The sequence below is a fragment of the Chlorocebus sabaeus genome, chromosome 3 (genome assembly GCF_047675955.1).
Source record: "Chlorocebus sabaeus isolate Y175 chromosome 3, mChlSab1.0.hap1, whole genome shotgun sequence".
NCBI lineage: Eukaryota > Metazoa > Chordata > Mammalia > Primates > Cercopithecidae > Chlorocebus > Chlorocebus sabaeus.
In genome coordinates this window covers 76,713,543-76,734,130 of record NC_132906.1, presented here as the reverse complement: position 1 = coordinate 76,734,130, position 20,588 = coordinate 76,713,543, and the positions used below count along the sequence as shown (strand labels likewise).

Sequence of the window (20,588 nt, the reverse complement as noted above, 5' to 3'; positions counted from 1 at the left end):
AACAGAAAATTACGTTGTACTCTCTGGTTAAGGGATAATTTTCTGTTAAGTGTTTTTGTTTTGCATGGATAATCAGGATATTTGCAATGGCTTGTGACATGAACTGCCTAAAGTTAAGCCAAACTTCACAGGTTAAGGGCCTAGTCCTCCATGACTGCCCTCACTTCAGAAACTAGCAACTTTGGGCATTCCCAGGGCCATCATTACTTCTGACCAACTGGCTGCAAGTTCAGGGGTTCCCACAATACCTTCAGGTTAGATAATTAAATAGAACAACTCACAGAACTCAGCAAAGTGCTATGCATACAATTATAGTTTATTATAGCAAAAGGATACAGATCAGAACAGCCAAAAGAAGACATATATAGAGCAAGGAGTAGGAGAATCCCAAATACAGTTTCTGTGTTCTCAGGGACATGTCACCCTCCTAGAACACACCAGAGTATTGCCGACCAGGAAGTTCACTTGAGTGTCACTGACCAGAGCTTCTCTCGGGGTTTCATTACAGGCATGATTGATTGACTCAATCTCTATACAAAGCTGAACTCAATCTCTAACCCCTCTCTCCACCTCAGATGTTGGGCTAATATCATATGACTCAAAACTCCAACCCTCTAATCTGATGGTTGGTCTTCTGGTATGGCCAGCCCCTATCTGAGTCATCTTGTTAGAATAACTATCAGAGAGCTTACTATGAATAACAAAGATACTTCTATCACCTAGAAAATCCCAAGGATCTAGACCTGGAACCTGGAGTGGAGGCATTTTGGGAGCAGGGGAGGAAGCCTTGGCAAATACTTGATTACAGTCTTAATTTCAGCCTTGTCTGTATTAGCAAAAGACTGGAAACCAGCAATGTGCAGTAATAGAACTGATTCTCTGCAAAAATCAAAGTACATCCATATAATGGAGTTCTAGGCAATCGGTGAAAAAAATGGGACAACTGTAGGTAGGACTATAGAATAAATTGCTGAATGTGCAAAAGTCTGAATGGTATGCTATAATTTGTGTTTCATATATGTTTATATGTGCATGGGGCCATTTCTAGAAAGATAACTGGTAACAGAGATTGGATCCAGGGAAGGGAAATGAATGAGAGAAGAACTTCTTTTTCCCACCTTTTTCAACTTTCTGATTTTTGTACAATGTGTATATATTACCTGTTTAACAAGAAGAAAACATTACAAGGTTTTCGCATACTTCTTTGAGGCTACTGAACATAATTTATAACTTAATATCTTCTTGATTACGATCAGTCACTGTCATGAATATATTGAACAACAAATCTCTTAAGAGTCTACTGAGATACACAACACAGGGTTTGCCTTCACCTACACTAAATGACCCCAGGCTGCTGTAATTTGAGTGTTATTGTCATTTCTAGTTTTCCTATCTTTTCCCAGCTGCTTCTGACTACTGTCAACATTCCCTCCTCTAGCTGACTAGAAATTTCTCTTTTAAATTAGTGCCTCTAGTTGTGGCAGGCCAAGAAACCAGACACATGGTCCTATTACAGAACTACATAAAATAAAGAGAAACCGCCTCTGTGAGAACTTGAGAAATACTCTCATAATTGATGTTTTATAACAACTACTTGACTAGTCAAGATTTTTACACACTACCAAATTCCATACAATTGAACAAAGAATAGGCAAGGCATTATTGAAGTCACTATAGAAGCTTCTATTATATAATTAATACTACACTGGTAAGTACAGATTTGGAACTTTTCAGCATTGCCTTCATTCATTCACTCAAAAATATTTTTGAGCATCTAGTATGCACCAGGGAGTGTCCTAGTATTAGGCATACAGCAATGAACAATAGAGACAAACTCACTTAAAATTTATATTCTAACTTGAGAGATGACAAAGATAAACCAGCTAAGTACAATAAACAAAAAAAGGGATAATATGATAGAACTAGGATGGGGGAATAGCATTAGATAGGATTGCATGTTAATCAGGGTCGGATCAAAAAAGAACCACTAGGATCTAATACACATACACATATCTTAATATTCAAAATAAGGGACTTTTATAGCGATTATAGGAGGTAGTTTCTTTTGTGTCTGGCAGTTGAAAAGGGAAGACAAGGGAAATGGGGGAAGCAAGGAACTTGCTAGGATGAGTAGAACCTGTGGGAATTGAGTGGAACTTGTGAGGATGGACGGGAAGTCATACAGGTCTCTCACTGCCTCTAATCCTCCAGTGTGAATGATAGAGTTGTCCAGCGGAAGCTGGCACCCTTTGTCAGAGAAAAGCGCACACCTGGCCCAGGAGCCAGAGAAGCTGAAGGAGGCGTTCCAGCAGGAACTGGTGTTCCTGTGGGCCTGGCTGTTGTCCCACAGGCCAAGATGAGCCAACAGATAAGCAATAATGTGGATAAGCCGCAACAGTGTCTTGTGCCTTGTCTGGTCCTTCCACTTATAAAAAGAATCCAGATCTGGCTGCTACTTTACTTCTGCCTTCTATATCTTGTATCAAACATTTCTTATGGCCTACATTGTCCTGAAATTATGCACGGAAGAGAATTCTGCGGAACCTATCTCCAGTTGACGAAACTGTACCATATAAATCCACCACAGATGATGTGAGTTCTCTAAAAGACATCTGAGCTGAGAACCTGAAGGATGAGGATTCAGCCATCCAACCATGCCAAGATTTGGAAGAGAATGTCCCCGGCAGAGAAGATGGCTAGTGCCAAGTATCTGAGGCTGTGATATAAGCTAGATATTTTTTTGATGAAGGACAATGAGGCTGGGATATGTGTGTGAGAGTGGTACAAATTAAGAGATAACCAGATCCTATGGGCCTTGCAGAACATAGTAATGAGCAAGGACTTCTTTTCCTAAGTGCAATGAGAGGCACATGGAGGGTTTTTGTCAGGGAAGCAGTAGTTTGATCTGCTTTATATGATGTATAAACTTTTTGAAATAATTTCAAACTTACAAAAAAGTTATAAGATTAGCACAAAGAATTTCTGTATGCTCATCATCCAGATTATTTGCATTTTTAAGAGACTGTTTTGGCTACATTGTGGAGAATGGCCCTAGTGGGCAGGACCACTTCTTTCCTCCCCGCAAAGGCTTCATGGCACTCCTACAGCACAACACATATGATGCCCCTGGAGCTGTGCAGAAGGCTGTCCAAGTGTGGCGGTCATAATATTACATAGAGAGCTATTGCAAGAGATCAAGCTACGGTGCTTCTACCACACTACTTTCAGATCACAGAGGAAAACCAATCTCATTATTTTAGTCTCAATTCACAAATACACGTTGGAATAAAAAACGGTATTACCTCTTCAGATCTGGCTACTTCTAACAATCATATCAATTCTCAAAACAAACAAAAAACAACTTCAATGATTTGATACCACAACAGCTATTTAAGAAAATGTTTCACAGATAATTCCAGATTTCCAAATTCCAAAGAACATGCAGTCTCCTAGAAGAAACATGCTGAAGGAGCCCATGTTCATGTTGATAGATAGGTTCTAGTCTCATTATTTTAGAGATGATCTCAGATTTGTGTATCTCCTATGTTCATCAGATGTGACTTACTTTACTAGAGATCATAAATAATTACCCTAAAGCAAGCTCTTCTGCCTAGATTAACTCTCCTGCTAGTAATACTGTCTAGCTAAAAGCCAGGTTCAAATACTGAAGTGTGCTGAGGTCTTACAGATATTCAAGCTCATGTTCTGATTTTAGCACAATTCTAGTTTTAACATTCAAATCAATAGCAAAAATTATGATGGATAGCAATTCATTCTCACTAAAACACAGCTAATACGTGTTCCTTAAATCACGAAGGTAAAATGGAAAAACTAAATAGTTTGGTGACCTTTGAGAAATCATTTATTCTCCCTTATACTCAGTTAAATGGGAGTTTGGTTATTACAATAGAGATTAGTAATAATCAAGGTAAAATGCTTGGTAAAATGCATCACCGTAGGCACCCATCTTATTATACACACATCAATAAAAATAAACATCTATTTTTTAAGGGAAGAAAAGAAATGCTTCTTAATAAAGCTCTGGATGAACCATTTATCTTCTTTCAAAAAACATAAAAACACATAAAAAAGCATTATCTGACAGAGGAAAGTAGAAAAGATTTTTATCTTTAATTAGAGGTTGCAGTATACACTTAACTTCTGTAATCTGCAGTGATGAATCTCTGTGTAAACATTCAGAAAAAGAGGGGATACTGTGTCATGACTTATGAACTATAAATTTTGTCCCTGATTACTAGTCAAGAACAGTTTTATACATTTATTAACAACTACTTTCCTCCGCTTAACAATGGCTCTTGAATAACAAAATAAATTATCAGCAATTCCAACCACAAATTTAAGAATTAAAGTTTAAAAAACTGGTTAGTTTCATAAATGCAAGCAGAGTAATAAATTTCATATATGTTAATTGCAGTTACTTATGTTCTTTGAGTGAAATAACACAAAGATTTTTCCTTCCCCTTTTGGCAAGTTCACAAAATTTATGAAAAGGCTTCACCTTTTTCTTTTTTGCTTAATTTCTTTTTTGCATCTCAGCTGAACACAACAGACAATAGCTGGGGTTATTAGGGAGACATGATAAAAGAAAAGGTTATGACCACTCAGACGATCACGTATACCTAAAACGTAACTCAGACTTTCTAGTCTTAACCTGTAGCTCTAATTTACTAAATGATTTACAAAGAACTAAAAGAGACATGATTTAATGAGCAGGCTGAATTTTGTAACTTTGTCACTTTGGGTCACAAACACATATTCTGCCCTGAAAGTGAGGCAGAACACTAGTCATTCCCAGTGAGACTAGGTACAAGGGAAAAAACAAAAACAAAGCCATAGATATTTTTAAGTTGCACTACATTATTTTAACTATTTAATAAAAAAATTTAACTACCAGATCAGTGCAGTTTCTTGCTTAAACACACAGTAAGTAGATAAAAAATATTTTTAAAATAAGCCAGAAGTAGAAAGGAAAAGGCCTGAACAGTTTGACAAACAGCAACAGAATAATTTCCAATCAGTGACTATTAATGGGAATATTCATTTTATACAGCGATTATCGACAACCATTTAGCAATTCTTTAATCAGGCACTTGATATTTTTTTAGCTAGCATACTCAATACTGGGGCATCACACACACACACAAATATGGCTTTATTACAAAGGATTCAAGATGGCAACTACTTAGAATCCAGTGCCAACACGGATTATAACAAATCCAGTGAGTGTTTTGTTTTTCAATTATTCATAGAAAATTTAATCCTGATTAAGTATCCTTGGGCAGGAATTCACGGGTAGTTGATGACTGAAACCAACATTTATATGAAATGCTTCTGTTAATTTAATCTGTGTATACGGCTTAATTATGATTGGGGATTCAATGTAAGAGAAATGAATTCTATTGGGATCAAAATTTCAGTACCGTATCACATAGTACCTTTTCCCTTCTTTCTTTTTAACCACATAAACCTGCTTGTCCCTTCACCTAAGTGCTCAGATTTTAAAATCCTTTGTCTTTACAACCCGTGTAATGTATTTAAGTTTTATTTTTTCATAAACTGTTTGTCAAAAACCTTTGCTAATCAAGCTAAAACCTGAACTAGAGCCAAAAATGGCAGAAAAAAATTGGAGAATAACTCCACCCACAAATAAACAAAAGCCTAGTCATTTAACTGTGAACATATTTTATATTCATTTCCTGAAGTAATTTCAATTCCTTTAAACTCAAATATGAAATGCATTTCCTTAAAGCATAAAAAGCAGCAGTTTTTAAAATCAATGTATTACACTGATTTCATAACTGGACTAGTTTAGATATTTATAAGCAAGTAATCATTTAACTGATTACTTTTTATAAGACTATTAAACCTGAGTTAACTATTAAGATGAGGCATTATAAGTGGTGAATATTTTACCAAAATAGCATATAGTTATTTTTCACATTTATTTCCATATAGAAATTGCTTCAATCATTTTATAACAACACTTTCTTCAAAGTTTGTTGTTTAAGTATATTTCAAAACATTTCATTTATTACCTTTTTTTCAGTCTTGGTACTGCTTAAATGCAGTTACATAAATAACGTGCTCTGCTTTTGCTGTTCAAGTTTTCATACTAAATGTATGAAAAAAAAGTAACTGTATTTGGATCCTTATTGCACTCTTTTAAACCAATTCACTTTTCCTCTCAACAAAAATCAAGTATCAGAAATGAGGGCGACTTTTGTGTCCAGATGATATGGTCAGTGGTAGTGTTACTGAAGAAAGTGAAGAAACTTCCCAATATAGACTGTGAGATAGAAAGAGTCTGTAGAGAATAACCATGGAAACAGACTGGCAAAGGATAACACCTATTGTAATAACCTGAAAAGAAAAAGAAAGGAATGCTTTTACAGCATGCAGAAACAGAGAAATAATATTCAATTTCTCATGAATCTATATATGCTTTTTATATAAATACAATACTCTATCTTTCATCTTTACCATAGGTACATTTTATCAAAAAAAATTTCTGACTAATGCTCTAATTGTTTAAGGATAAAAAATCCCTTTAACAGTTATTTTGTAGATGAAAAAGTAAGGCACAAAAGAATAACTTGCTAAACCATTCTCTCCCAAGGGTATGCACTACAGACAAGAGTTTCAGTAAATAAGAAAAATCAGGTTCCTAGCTAATTTAGTAATAGGAATAAAGCATGCTCCTACCTGAACTTTAAAGAGTACTCTAAAAGCCCTTTCAAAAACTCTCAAGTTGCTTCTCTATTTTTGTAGACTACTGTCCTATCTATTCACCCTTTGTAAATACCTCAGGCTCAATAAACATTTGTGCATTCAGGCACATACTGCATTGCTTGTAAAGGGCTCCTGGCAGACCTCTATTTTGAAACGATGGAGCCATTCACCTAAGAAGGTAGGTATCAACACAATCAAAATGCATCATACTTCAGCATAGCACTCTGGTTTGTAGTCTGTTAAAGCAACTAGACTGATTTTTACAAATCTTGATTTTTACTATTATGTAACAAAAAAATTTTAATCATTTTTTAAAAGATGTATTATAAATTATCTAATTTATAAAACAAAATTTCTATTTTAAAATTCTCTATTGCTGTTTCTAAAATAAGCTAAAATAGAATCAAGAAAAGCTATTTTCACCATTTTGCTTATAAATATTTAAAAAATATTTTAAACTTCAAATTTATCTACTTAACTGGTTTACTACTTTGTTTCGAAGTTTTAAATAACCCAGAAAATGTCTTAAAAAATAAACAGACCCCTCCTATTTAAATATTCTCCCAATTAAGACAATATTTTCATTAAAAAAAAACTACTTTCATCATGTATATTTCTTACCTTGTCTCTTTGGTAGTCGCTAAAAATGACAGAAATGCATGCAAGAACCGGATGGCATAAAAACCACAAGATACAGCCCTGAAACAAATGAAAAAGTGAAATAAGTACAGCTGTGTATTTTTTTTTTTTCAGAATGTACCATATAAAAAATGTTACTAGCATATTTAGGTCCTGATTAACCTCAACAGGCCTTTAGAGTAGAGCTTGTAATAAAATGTAGAAATAAATTTACTGTTGCTGTGACATTCATATTTTGTTTCTAACCAAATGAGTATTTTTGGAGTATTTATAATCTTATGTTTATAAATCTGCTGCATACACATTTTGATACACTACAAATTATTAATATAACAAATTATTAAGTGACAAAAGCAAGGCACAAATGTGTAATATTCCTGTAAAAAGAAAAATAATGTACATTCATATTTGCATGCTGATACACAAAGAAATTCTGTAAAAATACACAAAAAACATTAATAGTTGTTACCTGTTTGAGGGGTAGAACAGAGGACGGGGAGCTGGGCAGGTAAGAATGGGTAACTGTTTATACTTTTCAAATATTTTTCTATTTTTCCTTGAACCGGGGGAGCTGGGTAAGTAAGAATGGGTAACTGTTTATACTTTTCAAATATTTTTGTATTTTTCCTTGAACCGGGGGAGCTGGGCAGGTAAGAATGGGTAACTGTTTATACTTTTCAAATATTTTTCTATTTTTCCTTGAACCGGGGGAGCTGGGCAGGTAAGAATGGGTAACTGTTTATACTTTTCAAATATTTTTCTATTTTTCCTTGAACCATGGCAATGTATTCTCTTTCCCAAAATTAAATTTGAAATAAAAAAATAAGTTGGTAAATAGTAGCTGTTGAAATGTTTGGTACATTGAAGATATAGGGAGAAAAAAACAAGATACAGAAAAATGTTTCGTATGTTACTATTTGTATAAAAATGAAGGGAAATATATATAGGCATATATACTTAAAACTCTCTAGAAGGATAAACTGAGAACTAATAGCAGCAATTGTGTGAGGAGGTGAGAATAACTTTTTGCTACTCCTTACTTTTGGATGTTTGACCCTATTCAGAAAGTTAAATTAAAACACAAAATACTTTAAAATTTGCACTGCTTTAAGCATAAAGCAAAATAAGAGGCCGGGCATGGTGGCTCACGCCTGTAATCCCAGCACTTTGGGAGGCCAAGGCAGAAGGTTCACAAGGTCAGGAGATCGAAACCATCCTGGCTAACAAGGTGAAACCCTATCTCTACTAAAAATACAAAAACTTAGCCGGGCATGGCGGCATGCGCCTATAGTCCCAGCTACTTGGGAGGCTGAGGCAGGAGAATGGCATGAACCCGGGAGGTGGAGCTTGCAGTGAGCCGAGATGGCACCACTGCACTCCAGCCTGGACGACAGAGCGAGACTCCGTCTCAAAAACAACAGCAATAACGACAAAAAGCAAAATAAAAAACCTTAATGCCTAAACACCTCAAATATATATATTAACTTATCAAACAATAAGCACTACTGTCCCTGTAAAAACTGAAAGGCAGGATGACATCTTCTTGTCTTGTGCTCAGAAGCCTGAAGTTGGTTCCTAGGGCTGCAGCAGCAGCTTTGCAATGCTCAACACTAGGAATAAAGCAGGAATCTGGCACTCCTTCCATAGCTGCCTTAGAATAACAGTCAATAACTCTGGACAAGATGGGCTGACTGAACAGAATCAGTCTGATCAGAATGCTGGTTTGAGGTGCTAAAATGAAGGGGTATGGATTCTCTCAATCTGACAGAAAAATGAAACCTTCTAGGGAGGGAGGGTTCTATAATGTTACTGCTCTAACCCTTCTCCTGTATAGAAAAAAACCGAATTTGCTTTTAGATCTCACTAGCAGAAGAAGGACAAGAAAGGAGGAATAAAGTGACAGGATCTCATGTGGATGGAGTGAGGCTGGCTGAAACATGAACCCAGCCTCCTGGCTCCAGCTGCTTATGCTGAAGGATAGCTCCTAACAGTTTGTTATAAAACATTGTATAACTCTGAGAATAACAGATTATAGTCAATTAATAACTGTTGAGAAATCCAAAGCATATTTGATTTTAAAAATTTAAAATTATATTACAGAAAAAAATGCAAAATCCCTATTGATGAAAATACGAACCAGGCAAAACTGACCTGCAAAGAGTATATGGAAAGTACTGTCTCACAGGTCTTGTAAAATGGGGATAATACCTACATCACATAAGTTGCTAAGGTTAAATGAGTTGAACCACATAGAGAACTTATGGTAGTATCTGTCACATAATAGTTTTTTTTTTACAAAAAAAAAAAACAAAAACAAAAAACAAGGTCTCGCCCTGTCACCCAGGCTGGAGTGCAGTGGCCCAATCTTGGCTCACTGAAGCCTTCAACACACAGGCTCAAGCAATCCTCCCATCTCAGCCTCTCGAGTAGCTGAGACAACAGGTGCTCGCCACAGAGCCTGGCTAATATTAATTTTTTGTAGAGATGGGATCTATGTTGCCCAGGCTGGTTTCCAACTTGCGGGCTCAAACGATTCGCCTGTCTCGGCCTCCCAAAGCACTGGGATTACAGGAGTGAGCCACCGTGCTCGGCCCAGAAGTTTAATAAAAGTTAGCATGTAGTTGTTTATTAACTTCCCAAAGAAACCAGAATGAAGTGGATAATCAGAATAAACCATTTTCTTTCCAAACCCATACTTTGGCAAATGTGATGTAGAACTCCCTTTTGAGTGTACTTCTCTCCACTGTGATGATCTGATAGAGTCCACAGCCTAATGACAATGCTAGGCAAATTCTTAGGACGATTAGGAGGATCCCTGCTAAGTTGTGGTGTGAATGGTAGCTATGATGACTGGTATCTTCAAACTGTTCCCAAAGTAGCAAAACACTCTGCAAAAGAAAAACAATATTACGTTTAGGAAAAAAAAGATTATACCTAATTAAATATTTTTTTCAACTCTTTAATAAGCATCCCTTTAAATGTTATATAAACATTCCTATCAGACCATAGAGGTTGTTAATGAATAAAGTACAGTCTTTTCATCACTCTAATACCCTAAGCTAGAAAAAATGAATTTTTATGAAGACCAGAGTTAAGAGATTTTTTTAAAATTCTATTGCTGCTGGGCGTGGTGGCTCACGCCTGTAATCCCAGCACTTTGGGAGGCCAAGGCGGATAGATCACCTGAGGTCAGGAATTTGAGACCAGCCTGGATATGAAATCCCATCTCTACTAAAAATACAAAAAATTAGCTGGGCGTGGTGGCGGGCGCCTGTAATCCCAGCTACTCAGGAGGTTGAGGCAGGAGAATCACTTGAACCCAGGAGGTGGAGGTTGTAGTCAGCTGAGATCGTGCCATTGCACTCCAGCCTGGGCAATAAGAGTGAAACTCCATCTCGAAAAAAAAGGGAAAAAAAAAATTCTATTGTTGTCATGATTCAAATAAGATCATCTCTAAGGATGAAAACAAACTGAAAAGGTTAAAAGAATAAACTTTCTTCTAAATCCATTTCCTTTTTACTTCAACATCATTGAATGTAAACCATTCTGCATTCAAACTGGCTATCTCAGGGTAACTTTCAAACATTTCAGTGTTTTTTGTGCAACTCAGAAATTAAAAAGTCAGAATTGTTGATTTCAGACTTTATTAATTTTCATGGTAACATCCCTTGGTAAAGGACAGCATATTTTTATTATTCACTATAAATCCTCAGGGCACTGTTATTCATCACTGTTTACTGACCTTTTCTCCCATGTTGCTAACAGTAAAAAGCTCAGCTAGTTCCTCATTAAGCTATTCTGTTTATTACTATTCAAAAGAAATTAGTGTCCATGTTGCCTCCATCTTTACTAAACATCAATCACTTAACTTACTCTAATATTTTAACCATTGCAACACACGTCTGCAGCTCTCTGCACTTCTTTCCTTTGTCAATTCAGCCAGCCCTCACTCAGAATTGAGTCTTTGGTGACTTCCAAGAACTTTTAGAATACATCAAAACTCAATATCAAATCCAATTTTTAGGTTTTATGGGGTTTACCAGCAACCTCTTGTTTTCCTCCTTCTCACATCCTCTACACTAATTTTACTCCTGCTACCGTTCTTGTTAGGTAAACTCCTTTGTCACTATAACATGTGAAATTCCTTCTTGGGCTCAATATATGCTCTGTTACTGTAAGTGTTATTCTTCCAAACCACCAAATTATACCCATCTGATTTCTTTTTTTTTTTTTTTAAGACAAAGTCTCACTCTGTTTCCCAGGCTGGAGTGCAGTGGCACAATCTCAGCTCACTGCAACCTCCACCTCCCAAGTTCAATTGATTCTCCTGCCTCAGCCTCCTGAGTAGCTGGGATCACAGGCATACACCAGCACGCCCGGCTAGTTTTTGTATTTTTAGTAGAGATGGGGTTTCACCATGTTGGCCAGGCTGGTCTCAAATTCCTGACCTCAGGTGATCTGCCTACCTTGGCCTCCCAAAGTGTTGGGATTACAGGCGTGAGCCACCGCGCCCAGTCTCCCATCTGATTTCCTAACCTACATTTCTGAACTTCACTTTTGCAACACAGAAGTGCTACCACAGAGCTACCACAGCCCATGGTTCATATTTTTACATATTCAAACTTCCCTGTTTTCATATACATATGCTAATATGTGATCTGTATAAAATATGTATGTATTTGTATAGCCTCTGACTGCCTGTCTGATCTGCCTTGTCTGGGTTGTTGCTGAAGATCAGAGCTATGTTTAACGTATTCTTCATAAATTCTCATGTAAACTCTAGTATAATATCATCTTAGTTCTCAACTCATATTTGTCTATGACAGTAAATTAAAATTACAATGAAATAAGAAAAATGTAATTTTTAAAAAGAAATAAAAAGTGAGAATTTAACCTGACATTGACACTACTCTCTGTAAGTCCTGGCTCAAAAACATTAAGTTGTTAGAATCTTAACCTTATTTTAATCAATTCTTCTAATTCAATTCTTTCTCATCATCCCCTTTCCTGGCACTATCTCCTTTCTAAATATCACCACCTGTGATATGGTCTCTTACCCAAATCATTCATGTAAATTCAATACTCCTATTCCACTCAAAACCTACTATATTAAATAAATACTAGGCATAGAAAGATGAATAAAGCACTGGCCCCATCCTTCATTAATATATTTTTCAATTTATTTAATGCATTAAACTTATATTATAATGTCCTTTACAGAGCCTAAGTATATATAGTTCATTTTCATCTATAGCTAATGCTCATCAAAAACTTAGTACAAATTTTATTTTTATACCTTTCTTCTTAATTTTTACAAATCCATTGAACACAGGCATATGGATATCTTAGAATGTCAATACTATTAATACAGAGGAAAAGAAAAAAAAAAGGCATGCAGGACCCTTATAAAAGACCAGTTTTGTTTTTACATTTGCTTTCAAAAACAAGATCCCATTCTTTTTTAGTCTATATTTGGCCTTTTAATTAATCTTAGATAATCACCTGAATTCTTTTATGTATAAAGTAGCCAATCCTAAAGATTCTTCACAATGGATAAATCTCAAATCCATTGAATCACTCATTCACTGTTAAGTACTTACCATGTGCTAGAGAAATATGAAAGAAAGTTATTATTAAGTAGGAAATAAGACTCTAACCTAGTATTAAACATATGGTGCTTAAATAAGCTGATAGGAAGCTCCAATTCAGGTAAATTATAATTAAATTCTGCAGTTCACATATAGTAGCATCCAGATAATTAAGATTATTTGATCTAATGCTCTTTAAATTCATACTTTAAATGACACAAATTGTAGAAGCTCAGACATTTCAAGAAAAAAAAAATGACACAAATTCCTCATGGGTCCCAGCTTTCAATTCTGAAATGAGGTATGCTCCAGTTTGCATTTCTGAGGATTACTAAGCAGAAACAGAGTATCAACACTCACCTGTGTCATGACAATGAATACTGCAATGCCAGTGGATGCAGGTGTAGAATCCCACTGGAGAGGTCTGCTTTGAGACTTCTTCATTCTGACTATCGTCCAACCCATGCATAGACTCAAAAGCAAGTATAACATCTGAATTTGGGAAGCGATGTCAAAAACTAATGGGACATGAAAACCAGTGTCAACCAAGTTTACACAATATAAAAAAATTTAGCCCTTTTTGCGTTATGATGAGAACATCTTTTTTTTTTTTTTTTTTTTAACCACAAAAAGACAGCTATTTTCAAAGAGAAGCTAAGGAAATTCATTAAGAGATATTGGCATGTAATAATTCTAAAGATTTAAAAATTGTCATAAATTTTGTATATATTTATAAAAATAGTTAAAACAGCAGCAATACTATTTAAAAATACATATATATGCCCATACCATATGTCCATTAAGTCCAACCTTAACTCTCTTCATTTCCCATTTTTCTTAGCTTTTCTAACTACATAATCTTGTTCTCTATAACTCACTGCTTGTTAAATTCTAAATATGATTTCTGCAATGTGGAGAATATTAGTACCTTCATTTCTGAGTTTTTTTTTTTTTTTTTTGATGGCTGAACTATAAAGAGTATTTTCTAAAACTATTAACAAGAAACAATACAATGAAATGCATAGCTCCCATAACATCCAAACATTGGCTTTACTTTCAGAATCCTGAAGACACATGAGAAGCTCCATACATTAGAGTGATGTGCCACCAGGTGGCCATCACCTACACTGCAGGGGAAGCCTGCTACTTCAAACAGAAAAGATGTATCAAAACCACCTGTATCCACGTCAACACTATAAGAAAACAATGAAAATCTATACATGCTTCAAGTTCCATATATATATTTATTTTGTGAGGTAGTATTTAATGATTTTTTAAGAAAGCTTATCACTTTTCTTCATAGTGTATTTTGATGTGTTTTAGGCTTTGGGTCAGAAATAGAAAAGAGTCAGTATAACAGAGAATGGAATTAAAATAGGAAGAAAACCTTCAGCTTTGAGGTAAGAAAATTTAGGTCTGAGTCTAGTCTCTACCACTCAATAGCTGACTGACATTTGGAAATATGTTTCACATCACTGAGCCCAGATCCTTTATCTGCAAAATAAGGATATGCAGACCTACTCTTCTATTGAGGATAAGATGAGAGAATGTATATAAATATGCCTAAAAACAATGAAGAGGCAGAGTGTAGTGACTCATGCCTGTAATTCCAGGACTTTGGGAGGCCAAGGCGGATGGACCCCTTAAGCCCAAGAGTATAAGGCCAGCCTGGGCAACATAGTGAGACCCCATCTACAGAAAAGGAAATTTAAAAATTAGCCAGGCATGATGGTATGTGCCTGTACTCCCAGCTACTGGGAAGGCTGAGGCAGGAGGATCACCTGAGTCTAGGAGTTTGAGGCTGCAGTGAGCCATGACTGCACCACTGCACTCCAGCCTGGGCTACAGAGTAAGAACCCTGCCTCAAACAAACAAAAAAACAATGAGGAGCTGTACACATTACCTATTATTAAGAAGAAACTAAGTAGGACATATGGGAACTTAAACTGTAATCCTATACTCAGTCAAGCTGATTTCTAAACAATTTTCGACAGAAAATTTATACTATGACAAGAAATAGTTTTAAAAAAAAGCAGATAGCAAGTGTAAAAGCTGTTTTAAAGATGCTCAGAAAGATACTCACATTCTGCCAAACTTCCCATAAATGGTACCCCTATTCCATCTTTGGAGTAACTGAGGAATTGAAGAAGATTAGTGTAAACGACAAATGTGAAAAAAATTGTTCATAATCAAAGCAAGCATAATTTTGGTGGACTAATTAGGATTAATTAGATGTAATGATGAACACAGTTTTAGTGGTTTTGAGTTACCTGGAGAAATGAATGTAATTAGCTAAAGCTGAACCAGCTTGTAACAGCAAGGCAGTTGTCAGAACCTTTAAAATCATGTGCATGGGTCCTCCTTTCTTAATAGCCTGCCACAATGATTGAGCATAAATGCAAGCAATCACAAAGTACACTAGGACTAGGAGGAAAAAGAACTCATGTAACCCTGTGAAGAGAAGAAAGGGAGTTTGCTTCAGTAAAACAAAGCCAGTTATTGTATTGGGTTGCTTTCAAATCTCCCTGTCAGTATATTTCTAGAACTTGTTTTTTAACTGGAGTCATAGCATTCACCTTTGTAAGAGAAAAAAAAAAACTATTAAAACTTGAACGTTTTTGTGCCTTGGGGCAAAATTTTAACTACAAGAAAGCAGATTAAACCAAACTAGTTAAGGTCAATCTGTAGGAAAGCATAATGGTCTGGGAAACCCAAAGACTCATCATAAAATCACAGTTTTATTTGAAAACAGTAAATGAAAATAGTGATTTTAGCATTCAGTTAAATATACGTTTTACCCCCAAAGTGAATTTCTTTTGTAAAAAGTTTAGAAATAGATTAGCTCAGTCAATAATAGTTTAAAATACCCTGACAATGTATCTCAAAGTGTGTCTCCTGCCCAGCAGCAACATCAGGAAACTTGTTATAAATGCAAATTCTTGAGTTCCATCCAGTTTTTGATCTACTGAATCAGAAACTCTTGACTAGAGCCCAGTAATCTGTGCTTTAGTAAGCCCTAAGCATGATTCTGATACAGCTAACGCATGAGAACCACAGCTCGGGAATGTCCCAATACCCTGAATTTCCATTTGGACAAACCTTCAAAATATCTGTCATGTCCAGAGATCTCTTCTGAGATGAACTGTCTGCAGCTCTTGCCAAAAAATAAAAATATAAAAATCCTGTGGAGATCATGCAACTCCATGCCAGGATTGGCTGAAAATTGTAACAGCTAACCAAATGGCTACCAATGCAACAGGCCAACAACATAACAATTTTAAGTTAGGCTAATCATCTCTTAGTAGATCAAACTATAAAGCAGAAAGAAAAGAGGCCACAGAAATTGAAGTTGAAAGGAGCTGATGTTGGAACAGGCCAGAGGAATCAAACTGAGCCATGATGAAAACCAAAGTTTTGAGGGAGTAGAAATTACAAGTGATTAAAGAGAGATGGCTGGCAAAGAACAAAGAATGTGCAGACTTTATAAAAAATGAAACCAGTCATTACAGCAGCCTCTAGTGCCTACTAGCAGCTTTTTAGTACAGTTTTCATGTAACCTTATTATAAATGTCACTTTTTCTGTGTTAACTTGAAATCTTTTGACTGAGTCTCCATTTTTCAGAAATTTCAGAAAATTTTTATAATAAAACACCAGGCTAGCTTTCAGTTTAACGGCTAACATTTACTTGGTTACATGTCAAGACAGTCCCTAATATTAAGACTTTTACATTCTATCTAACACCAGACTGCTCTAACAGTGGTGTGAATAGAGCTGTCTTAATTAAGTCTATGGATGAACTTTCATTCAAATGGTGAACACCAAGCCTGCTCTAGTTTCCCATTTGGGTAAACTCCAATTAACAGTCAGAGAAGAAAATATTTCTAATATGTGGAAAATAATTTTGTAAAAGCAATCAGAAGACACAAATCATAAGAATCAATAAGTAGCTCAATCATGCTTTTGGCCTGGTTAGGGGGGGAAAAACAGCAAAAAGTATTTCTGCCACTGGGTGTCTCTCCTGCTCTATGAATATAAATGTGGACAGTTAACTTTTCTAGTGCAGGTGAAAAAGCATGTTTAGACTTCAGGAAGGGAAGATCAAGTAAAATAGCATATTTTCTTTTTAAACTCCTTACATAGAAAAGCACTCTAGCCTTAGAAATAATGGCAACATAATCCTGGGGTTATTATAGTACTGGAACAAGACAGAAAATACAAATGCTAAATATAACAACTGTGGGACAGTAAAGTTCCTTATGCTATCCTGTGTTTTGAATCTTAGTTTTTATCTTTCCTTCTTTATATTAAAGAATTAAACATGGCATTCAATTTAAAGTTTTATTTATTTATAATATTTTACAGAATATCTTTAAAGTTTCTGACTTATAGGATAAAGTTTCCGACTCCACCAAGTTACAACTCTACGATGAAAAGAAAATCCTCAGAGGAATTGGCAAAGTGAACACAAATTGAACACAGGAACTGAGGAATTGGAATAATGTAGAAGGAAGGGACTCTGGAAAATAAGATATATGTTACAGTAAAAAATGTTTTAGGATTATTCAGTTAATAATCTTCCAGCAAAAGCTAACATTACAATGAACACAAAAATTGTTTCATTGACATAACATATTAAATAAATTGAACTGGGTCATGCCCCACACTTTATTCACTGAATTTTAGATGATTCTTACCTTGAACCTTTCCATAAAATACTTAAAAGATAAAATGCTAGCTCTGCACTCAATGTTCTTTTAAACAAATCATCTCTTTTAAAAAGTCTGGTTTTTTGGTCAGGTGCAATGGCTCAGACCTGTAATCCCAGCACTTTGGGAGGCTGAGGTGGGTGGATCACAAGATCAGAAGATCGAGGCCATCCTGGCTAACGCGGTGAAACCCCGTCTCTACTAAAAAAAAAAAAAAAAAAATACAAAAAAATCAGCCAGGCATGGTGGCACATGCCTGTAATCCCAGCTAGGAGAATCACTTGAACCTGGGAGGCAGAGGTTGCAAGTGAGCCGAGATGGCGCCAATGTACTGGGGGGACAATGTCCAGCCTAGGGTACAGAGCAAGACTCCCTCTTAAAAAAAAAAAAAAAGTCTGTTTTTTCCCTCTCTTCAGCTACCAAGTTTTTGTTTTGCCACAAGCAAAAATTGTTTGTTCACTTTGAAATTAAACTCAATTTGTGTTCACTTTGCTTGTTCACTTTGAAATTAAAACCTAATTTTAAAACAGGTGGGCACTAATTGCTAAATCTTATTATACTTAAGAGTTAATATACACTAAAAAAGTATACACTAAAGAAGAAAAATACTCTTAATGAGCGTACAAGAGGTGGTGAACACTTGTAAGGGAATGTGTAAGGTATAAGGCAAGCTTAAAGGAAGCAGCATTGGCAAAATAAAGTAGCAAGAAAACTTAGAGGACAGCTTCAATAAATTCAGCCCCAGCTAAATGATGGTAAATAAGAAAGGAGGAGAGCCTAGGGGGAAACGGTCCTTGGGTTCTGGGGCAGCATCTGGAACAGACATTCCCGCCTACCCATGATCCTTGTCTCAGAGCCCCAGTGGTCTCCTACACTCAAATGTCTCAAGATATATCCTGATTAGTCTAAATTAATCAGAAATTCCCATACCCTTACCAGTAGGAGGTAAACCTAACCCTTTTGATATATTTGTCTACTTTTATCCTCTTTCTTTCATGTCAACTTACATTTCTCTTATGATGCTATGACCCAGTTCTGAAAAAGGAAATGTGATAGGAAGCTTCTGGGAAAAATTTCCTTCCTCCTAAAAAGCGATACTGAATATTGCAATCATCTAGACATGATGCTCAGAACTGCCACAGCTAACTTTGAACTTGAGGCAGCTAGCTTAAGAACACTGATAGTCTGAGGACAGCAGGGTAGACACATGCTAAATAAACCACCCTGGAGAAGCCTCAAAACTTCTTGTTGCATAAGATAATTCATTTCATTACTGTCTACACCACTTGCATTAGGGTTTTCTGTTACTTTAAGCCAAAAACATTCCAACATGTTACCAGTAACACATTACTGAAGCTAAATGGAAGATCCAACCCATTGTCTTTTGGGACATAGAGGAAAAAAGGGATAACACTAAAGAATGAACACAGCTGCTAGAATTTTAAAAACAGTGAGATGGCAGATGTGGCAGAGCCCGTAGTATTATTCCAGTGAAAACCAGTCTACATGCCTTTAGAGGCTCTCAGGATTCTGGGTACTTCTTGGTCTCTAATTAGAGTACAAACATAGTTAACAAGGATTCTAATATTTTAAAGAAGCAGTTTTATTTTATTTTACCTTAAAGTATTATAATCCTATTTAGTACTTTGTCAAGTGGCACCACACTTGCCTTACTTTCTTTGTTTAATCTAGACCAACTCTGCAAAATAGAGGATTAACCAAAGTCTGGTAGATAGAAAATACATAATTGGTTTGAAAGAGAACAAATTACAAAATTTAACCAGAATAACATGTAACATTAATTGCAACTATTAGCACCAGGTTATTCTAATTCAAACCTCTGAGACATGTGGTAATAATCAATTTTCTGTAAAAAGCATAGCAAATCAATTTTTCCTACTTGGAGGAGATAATTAGACAAACTAGCAGAAGTTTCTAAAATGAATTGAAGATTTTCCCTGTAAACAAATTCCATACCTGAGGCTACAAAGTACGAAGAATCCCTCTTAAGGCTCTATTTTAAAACACATTACTAAAACAATGTGAAATATGGACTTTTAGATCAGTGGTTTTGTACATAAGAATCAACTTTAGAGCTTTAACTGGCTTCCACTCCAAACCAAATCTATCTGAGTCTCTGGGTGTGAACATCTGAATTTTTGTTTTAAACCTCATAACCTTAAACTAGATGCATACAGCGATAGGTTAAGAACCACTCGTTGATACTTCAATGTAGAGTTATTCACAAAAGCTTTTAGGTATTTTAATCAATAAAATGATGTGATGTTTAGAGGAAGCCACAAAACAAGGCTGGATGGTTTTGGGTACTTCTAGCACTTTTTAATGATTAATTCCCACAGGTTAGCCTTGCATAGAATGTCATGCTTAATGAAAATACATACAATTATAGTGAGGTTTTGCCCCTTGTTTAAATATTGTTGCTGACATACTCAATGTAACTTACCCATTGTAGTATAAGACAGCTTTTAGACACAAGAGTAAGCATAAAATCAAAATCAGTCACAAAATCAGGAAAAGGTAGGTCAGAAGGAGTCAGAACTAAGAACTGAATCACAATGGTTAGTATGGATCATAAAGAAAAGGTTGCCACAACTCAAGATGTTGAGGAAAACACTGGAAGATACAGGCAAGGTTCAGGACAAGGCAAGGTATGACTGGCATTCAGTGGTCCAAGCATGGCACAGGGCACAAATGTGATCACTTTATAGCCTGGGATAAAAGTTTACATGCCAAATTGGTGATAAAGAAAAAGACCAAAAATGGAGGCCTGGATAAGGAGGCAAGTAAAAGCATATTAGGATCCAGAAAAGTCTCATGGATCCACTCAATACATAAAACCACCTTTTGAGCCAAAGGGCTACAGCCTGGAAGGCAGGAGAGGAA

General features: G+C 35.8%; 1 protein-coding gene across 1 annotated transcript in view; it reads right to left on the bottom strand.

Annotated features, from left to right (window-relative positions):
* Positions 1–295: 295 nt before the first annotated feature.
* GPR180 (G protein-coupled receptor 180) overlaps positions 296–20,588 on the bottom strand; it is a 33,756-nt gene continuing 13,463 nt past the window's right edge. The window contains exons 4-9 of the mRNA XM_007960691.3: positions 15,248–15,428; positions 15,061–15,110; positions 13,338–13,495; positions 10,086–10,277; positions 7,372–7,449; positions 296–6,381 (exon numbers count right to left, since the gene is read on the bottom strand). Of these exons, the coding sequence (XP_007958882.2) occupies positions 6,223–6,381; positions 7,372–7,449; positions 10,086–10,277; positions 13,338–13,495; positions 15,061–15,110; positions 15,248–15,428 (818 nt within the window). The 3' untranslated portion in view covers positions 296–6,222. The remainder of the gene's footprint in view (positions 6,382–7,371; positions 7,450–10,085; positions 10,278–13,337; positions 13,496–15,060; positions 15,111–15,247; positions 15,429–20,588) is intronic.